The sequence below is a fragment of the Sinocyclocheilus anshuiensis genome, unplaced genomic scaffold, assembly GCF_001515605.1.
Source record: "Sinocyclocheilus anshuiensis isolate Anshui unplaced genomic scaffold, SAMN03320099.WGS_v1.1 scaffold3139, whole genome shotgun sequence".
NCBI classification, from domain to species: domain Eukaryota; kingdom Metazoa; phylum Chordata; class Actinopteri; order Cypriniformes; family Cyprinidae; genus Sinocyclocheilus; species Sinocyclocheilus anshuiensis.
The window spans coordinates 82,386-90,528 of NW_015542755.1; the positions used below are offsets into that span (position 1 = coordinate 82,386).

Here is an 8,143-nt window from a genome sequence, read left to right on the forward strand (position 1 = left end):
CACAAATGAAGAAACATGGACATTCAATACCTTACACAATGATTGGACAATGCATTATTCTTCTCAAACTCTTTTCAAGTCACTCCCAGCATCTACATTCATCAAGATGGATGCTGGTCTAATGTTGTAACTTATGACCGTAGGTAAACTTTTACCCTGATGGCATTTACAATCGGATCCAAAACCAAACATTTCAGTATCCATGTCACCCTCTGCTGGCAAACCTTTGAACATTATATCTCTAACAACAGTTGTAGCTTCTTGTTTTTAATTAAGTAGTTCTTTCTTTTGCTTTGCGATACTTGTTTTCTTGCAGTCTGTTAATGTATTTATTGCAAAGACTTGCTGAGAACACAGAAAACTAATTTTTAGGGGTTCGTTGATATTCCACTTCATTAATAAGTCAAAGTAAAAAGAGGTTCATCATGGAAGGCATAAACAGAGAAACTGCAGGCATTATCAACATTTCAATGAGCTCCAGCTTTTACTTTAGATTTAGTCAACGTCATACAAATTAAGATAATATTTTATAAACAAACATACAAAGAAATAAATAAATCAGGACAGTTTGAAGAATTCAACGTTCTACAATTGTCAGGCAAAACAAAGGTGTCTATAATCTGAAATCAGACTGACCTATTGGTTTCTTTACAATGCAAATGAACCTGCCTTTAGTGACAGAATCGGTAACGGTCCCATTTACAAGTGTGATGGGTCCATCTGTATATGCGATCAGTTTAACGACGCAAAAGACACTGGAGCTAAAGGGCAGGTTAACAAATATGTTAGCAATTCAATGTGTCCAATTCCCACATCCCCAAGTCATTTCTTGTAATTAGTTAAATGGACCCTTACATTATTTGATTGTTTTACACAAATTGTTCAGTTCCCACAATATTCATCTGATGGGCTGATACATATATATTTTACAAACGGTAAAGTTCAAGAGCTGCATGGCTTCGGGGCTCTCTGTGCATTTGAGGACATTCAGACACATTCTTCAACTGCTGGTGAAGGAATATCGTCATTGCTTCGCAACTTGGACTTCACCTTAAAAAAACTGATTGATATTTACAAAAGTTATGCTCAGTTATCAATGGCGATGTTCCACATGTGGGGCCACAATGTCATGGCTGGCAAATCTGAGATTAAAGGAGTCAAAGTCACTTTAAAGGGAGATCCTCTGTGAGATGTGCCCACTTGATTGTGTGCAGAAGATCTGCATAGTTTGTTTTTTTTCTCTGACGTAACGGTGCAAGAGACAAGAAAACTGGAAGGAATATTAGACATTCAAGATCATTTCAATATGTCAGGAAGAAATCATTTAGTCTATCACTGAGTGAAGACAAGGGTTTCAGTGTCATTGCAAAAGTGTTAAAAAGTCAAGAACAAAAATCCAATCAGAATGTACTTCTTTCAAACTGTAACCAGACGGTTTTTGGCCCTTTTTTTTTTTTTTTTTTTACATTTGGAGGAAAATTTTTAACAAAACGTTCTGTGCGCAGTGGAAACCCTCCAGCCTTTGTTTGGTTTCAATAGCAATCTTGAAACCAGTGAGGTCACAAAAAAATGATGTTCTGCTCCCATACTGGACTGAATAAGTACTAAACAAAAAATCCACTTGATGAAATTAATTCGGGGTCACAATCCAAACAGTGGTATCCATCAGAGCAGCATTAACTGCACAGAACTGCACAGTCATTTCAAAAAATGGTTGACACTTCTTAAAAAAAAATAAGATATTTTTTCTCTTTTCAGTCTTCCCAAACTTACTCCATTCTTCTACTTAGTTCGGTTCGTTTTACTCATGTGTTTTCAGGCCAAAGTTCTTTCCAATAGCTGCGGGATTACTGATTAAAAAATATATATATACATTGTGTGTGAGGAAAACAAGAACTGTTTCTGTTCAGGAAGTCCTGAACAGTCATACTGAATGTCTTCAGGAATATGCGTGTTCTGGGATGAGTAAATATTGTTTGGTATATGTACATGCGAGTTACTTTGTCATGTCCAATAGCTAATATATATGCGTGTGTGTGTGTGTGTATCAGCAGAAAGCTTCGTCATCTTGGAAATGGGTCCTCTGCAGAACCTTCACGTGTCTTTCATAGATCTTTAGGGCGGGACCAAGTCTGATTGACAGGCCTGTCAGCACATCATTCCTTTGCATCAGAAGGAGGGACTTCCCGTCGATCTCCTGTCAGGAACAAAGATTCAGTTAAACCTTCTATCTACAGCATAGCTTCTGTCTTAAGTCCAGTAAAGTAGCGTTTGTACTCTTCAAGGATCATGCAGTACAGTTCAGCGCACCTGTGTCCTGAAAGCGAGCGCCTGCTCTGGAAATCCAGCCGCGGTGAAGTAGCTGGCCACGTCTGCTACAGTCCAGTCCACCGGGCTCATGCCACCCGTCTCCAACTTCACAAAGCCACCTCTGAGACCGCACCGAAAACATGAATGAGTATTTATTCATATAAAAAAATTCAAAGGTACGCTGGAGACACAAAAGAACATTTAATATCATGACTCAAAGACAACCCTCGATTTTCAGTTTTCATTTCTTTCATTACGACTCACTTCTGGCAATTCCTGTTAGAAGGTCGGTAGGTGTTTTACAGAGACTTTTCTTGTTTTTTGTTTTTTTTCTCCCCCAAACAAAGCCTTTTCCCTCTGCGCTACCCTGTCTCTCTCTATCTCACTCTGCTGTTTTGTTTGTGTGGTACTCACATTCCTTCATTCATCCCTCGCTCTTCAGCCGCTCCTGGTGAGGCAGAGGGGGTCAGCAGACATGACGACACTCCCACTTCCAGCTTACAGCCTGAACCTGATAGGCAGACAACACACACAGCTATATAAAACAAAAATACACACACACAAACAAAAACGCAACTACAATACAATAACACAGAATGATACAACACATATAAAACAGTTTATAAACAAATGCATAAACAAGTGTGTATATATATATATACACGTGTGTGTGACCCTGGACCACAAAACCAGTCTTAAGTCGCTGGGGTATATTTGTAGCAATAGCCAAAAAAAACATTGTATGGGTCAAAATGATCAATTTTTCTTTTATGCCAAAAATCATTAGGATATTAAGTAAAGATCATGTTCCATGAAGATATTTTGTACATTTCCTACTGTAAATATATCAAAACTTAATTTTTGATTAGTAATATCATTGCTAAGAACTTCATTTGGACAACTTTAAAGATGATTTTCTCAATATTTAGATTTTTTTGCACCCTCAGATTCCAGATTTTCAAATCGTTTTATCTTGGCCAAATATTGTCCTATCCTAACAAACCATACATCAATGGAGAGCTTATTTATTCAGCTCTCAGGTGATGTATAAATCTCAATTTCAAAAAGTTGACTCTTGTGACTGGTTTTGTTGTCCAGGGTCACACACACACACACACACACACACACACACACATATATATATATATATACACACAGAATGACACAACACTACCTTTCAAAATGTTTGGGTCGGCAAGGTCTGTTTTAAAGTCTCTTAATAAAAAAAACATAGTATAAACAGTACTATTGTTTTATAAAGATATGAACACACTTAATCAGAAAGTAACCTAAATTTGTTCAAAGGACTTACAGTTTCTTATAGGTATTGACGATGGAGCCTTTACGGTCTCTGGCATCACAATCACCTGATCCTAAAGGAGAAAGAGGGAGAAAAATAAAAAGAGATGCACTCAGTAAGACTAGGGGAAATGACAGACAGAATTGTAAATGTGAAAAATATACCAAATATATTCAGACACTTTTTCCAAAATAGATATTCTAAAACAATCCCATTACCCTTTTGTTTGCCGTTGAACTCATTCGTTAAGCCAACAATTGATATGTCAGGCCACTCAGACAAACTGAGAGCAATGTTGTGATAGATCCACACTTCAGGAAGTCAACCTATGAATGGACTACATGTCTCTGCACAATAAAACTGGAATAGGAGAAATACCTGATATTAAAACCTTCGGTAAACTTTGCACATTACCTCAATGCCGGGATGTAGCTGATCAGGAGCATCTGCGTTTTTCTCAGCTACAGCATCCTCAGGCTCCACAGACATTGTCTGCTCTGAAAGTGTGTGTGAGAGAGAGAGAGATTTTAATGCCATCATTTCTTGTCATGACACAAGACTTCAAACATAGACATTTGTCACACATCTGGGAGCCCATGTCTGTATTCACACAGATTCCTTCAGCACAAATCCCACATCACACACACTCAAGCACTCAATTCCAGCACTTGGAATAGCAGTTTTGTTGCATACATTTGAGAACACTATTTTAATTGTGGCGCAAAAGTTGTGGGATATTTTTTTTCTCCCTGGCTTCCACATAAAACTTAAAAAATGTTCCATGAAAAAGCCAAAACAGAACTTAAAACCTCTAGTACTGCTTGATGCTGCACCTGTGGATACCCTGTGCTCACATCCACCTACTGCCTTCAAAAATACCTTCCACATGCACTTCCCAAGCATCTCGCACAGAAACAATTCGCCATCTTCAGCTGTAATGCCATCTGGGCAAAGTCATGTTCTAAATGCTTTGGCATTGTTCAGACTGATTTTTACAAACTTGATTAAAATTGGATTTTTGGAAATACATTTCAGTCTGAAACTCTAGGTATCGTGTGGAGTTATTACTGTGGCAACAGATGTAGATGCACCAGATATTGGCTGTCCAAATGAACAGCTGTTTTCTTCACGTAGCCTGGGTATGAAAAACAAATTTGATTTATGTGCAGTGTGAACAAACACCCCTCAAAAAGCACTCATAATAATACTTTCATCCTCCATGGCTTTAAAATATTTAATGACTTGCTCACAGGTATGTCTGCCAATTTTAGAGTTCTACTCCATAATCCAGAAGGACTCCCCCCTCTGGATAAAGTATTGTCTGAATTTATTAAAAGCCAGTCCATGAGCAAAAAATCTTCAAAAAATATTATCTTTGATAAGGGCTGTATTAGGTCAACACTTCAATCGGACCAGGGCTGTGCATAAATAAATTCCACTTCCTGTCCCTCAGATTTAACTTCCTGTGAGGTGTGGCCTATTTAATTCAAATTCTAGCTCAAATTTAAAGAAAGCCCACACTTAAATACTGAAAGAGTGAATATTAGCAAAAGTGCAACGAGCGTATCAAAGCATAGATTTGTGTGTATCATTAAAAATCATTATTGTCAGAAATTCTTGTATTGTTCAAGTTTAATTTAATAATGATCTGTTTTAATTGAGTAAAACAAAAGAAGATGGTGAGATTTCACAATTTATTTCCACTATATTCTTACATTGCTGAAAAACCGTCATTACAATATTGTTATGTATGAAAAGTAATGCATTGTGTTACTTTTGTGTTACTTTTCGTCACCTGGGCTGGGCTTGCTTATTTATTTTTAATAACAGAAAACCCAAAAGTTATATTTTTGGCGACTGTAAAGGTCCTTTCACACCAAGAGTGAAATTAATAAACCTCAGGCTGAAGAAAATGCCTCTGCCACTGCACTTACTCCTAATTTCTCTCAACACAGGGACAGGAAAGGAGTCAGCGAATCAATAGGGAAACAAAGTAATTTGCGTTACTTATTTGAAAAAAAGTAACTCAGATATTTTCTTGTTAATTTAAAAGTAATGTGTTACTTTACTAGTTACTTGAAAAAAGTAATCTGATTACGTAACTCGAGTTACCCCCAACACTGAAAACAAGAAACCAAATAATTGTTCATGGAACAAAAAATTTAATGTAATATCTATTCTCCATCTTATTCTAAACAGTTCATCTTACGTTAAGCATGTTTAGATGTTTTACTGGAAAACCAGACAAAAATACTTAAGAAACTGTTTCTGTCATGAAACAGAGACAGCGCAAGTACCTTCACTTCCTCCCACGTCTACTTCCTGCTGTAAGGAGCTCTGGTTTGAGGTCTCCAGCGATGAAGATGACTGGGATTTCCCCTCAGAGGTCCGTGGTGAGTCAGTGCCATTATCATTCTGGACCTCGGTGTCAGGTGAGGTCATGTCAGTGCAAGCTTTGACACCTGCAGGACCTCCATCAGTGATGGTGTTGGGAACATCCTCCGCTGAGCCCACTGTGTTTTCCTCTGTGCCATGCTCCTCACTCTCCACCTCCATCCTTTCTTCTTCATTCACCTCCTCCTGACAAGCGGGAATAGAGACACCGTTTCAAAAAGCTCTAATGGACTTTTAACCAACAGTAGTCATTATAGAGCATTACTGAACGCTTTATTGTACAGATCTCAGTGATTGGAATGGATTTAATCGTGACTGTACCTTACATCACATTAGCTGCGTGGAAGAAAAGAAAAGGACAAAACTACTGACTCGACGCCCGCATATTTGAAAAGGCCAAATTGCGGCCTTGTGCGTGACCTCCGTCGTCTGCAGGATTTTACAAATTGCGGGTTTTCCTTAGAACAACACAAACTGCCCAAACGTCCGTCGCAGATTCTCTTGCCAGTGATTTCGATTAGATTAGAACAGCGATTTGACCACGTACTAAGTAACTCAGTGGGGTTCATAATCAATTCGACCACAGTCTGTAAGAGAGCGGGACAGTGCTTGAGAAATCTGATCAACGCAGAGAGGATAACAGCGCAAAAAAAAAGAAGGAAACACGATGAACGCTCATCGCTCAAACTGACTGGATGAGCCGCACGGAACGGAACTAAGAGGCTTAGACTGCAAGCGCAGGGTGCACTCCGCTCCGCTTTGGCTCGTCATGCAGCGAATTTCCGCCATCGCAACTGCTTTTACCTCGTATGACCGAAGTACTGCACAGAGCGACGGCTCGTCCGAGAAAACAGACGCGAGCCTCGGGTCCCCCCTCCCTCGCTTTTACATTTTCCGTGCGCGTCTAACTTAACAGACACCGCCTAGTGAAAAATATCCAGCACAACTTGTAACGCAGCAATAATCGTCGGCCCTGCCTGTGAAATCCTAATAGCGATGTCGCGCAGTTCATGCAGACATCAATGTTTTTCAGCACACTGATTCTCGACGAGCGCGCTTTTGTGTAACAAGAGAAGCGACGGTGTCTCGCACGCACGCACGCGGGCTCTGCCGAGCGAGTCCGCACCTTTCGTGCCGAGACGCTGAAGTGAAACAGAGCACGCAGACAGTTGCGTGTCTAGCGGAACACACAATCGAGGTGTCGCTTCTCCTACCGTTTGCACACAACACGACCTCAGAACAAGCACAAAAACACGCTGTTTGCCGCAGACACACACAGTTTAGGTGTTCTGGCGCACAGTTGCACGCGAGAAAAAGAGCGGAAATCGGATGGTGCGGGGCGGTTTTTTTTTTGTCCTGCGCTTTTTTCTTTCGCTTTTCTAAAAGCACGATCATTTATTTATACGGAGACGGGGTGTAGCGCTGCGCGCTGCGCAGGACGTGTCGGAAATATTAAGTTACCATTTTCGCGAGATGTCTGTCCTGCAGTGCGCTCTTCAGGAGACGCGCGGACGGCTTGGCCGCCCCCATCCCCCGCGCGGCAGGAGTGATGTGGCCGAGGCGGGTCCTGCGGAGACGACCCCTCTCGATCTCGCGCTCCAGCACCACTTTAACGCGGTTGCGGGTCAGCTTCAACCCGGGCATCCCTCGCTGCGTGCTGAGGTAGCCGAGGATCTCTTTGAGCCCCGGCGGCGCGTGGCCCCGTGTTGCGGCGGAGCCCCGGTGTCTCTCGTACAGACTTCGGACCGCAGCAACCAGCCTGTCGCCCAGATCAGCGCTGCTCTCATCCGGAGAGTCCGAGCAACGCGCCCCGGTGCCCTTTGCCCCCACCTTGAGTTTGGGTTTGGCGGACGCGGGGGGCTTGTTTCTCGGAGGCGGACTGCTGGCGCTTGAGCAAGTTTTCTCTTCTTTCTCATCACCATCATCATCGCTGCCCTCGTGGCCGAGCGTCACGTCTCCTTCAGCCCGTCTGTTTGCTCTTGAAGCAGCATCGCGGTGGGCAGAGGAGCCGCTTGCCCCCGCCTCAGCGACTAAGCTCTTGTCTTTCGATGCACTTGCTTTCACGCTCCCGGCGGAGTGGCCCGTTGCGCCACAACTAACAAAACTGTTTCCGCTAGGTAGTGGTAAAATCCGCTCTTC

The 8,143-nt window shown here is 41.7% G+C and overlaps 1 protein-coding gene across 1 annotated transcript in view; it reads right to left on the minus strand.

Annotated features, from left to right (window-relative positions):
• Window positions 1–378: 378 nt before the first annotated feature.
• The window catches only part of LOC107694607 (atherin), an 8,369-nt gene continuing 604 nt past the window's right edge, over window positions 379–8,143 (minus strand). The window contains exons 2-8 of the mRNA XM_016494299.1: window positions 7,466–8,143; window positions 5,908–6,190; window positions 4,025–4,107; window positions 3,623–3,683; window positions 2,725–2,821; window positions 2,311–2,431; window positions 379–2,197 (exon numbers count right to left, since the gene is read on the minus strand). Coding sequence (XP_016349785.1) covers window positions 2,048–2,197; window positions 2,311–2,431; window positions 2,725–2,821; window positions 3,623–3,683; window positions 4,025–4,107; window positions 5,908–6,190; window positions 7,466–8,143 — 1,473 coding nt within the window. The 3' untranslated portion in view covers window positions 379–2,047. The remainder of the gene's footprint in view (window positions 2,198–2,310; window positions 2,432–2,724; window positions 2,822–3,622; window positions 3,684–4,024; window positions 4,108–5,907; window positions 6,191–7,465) is intronic.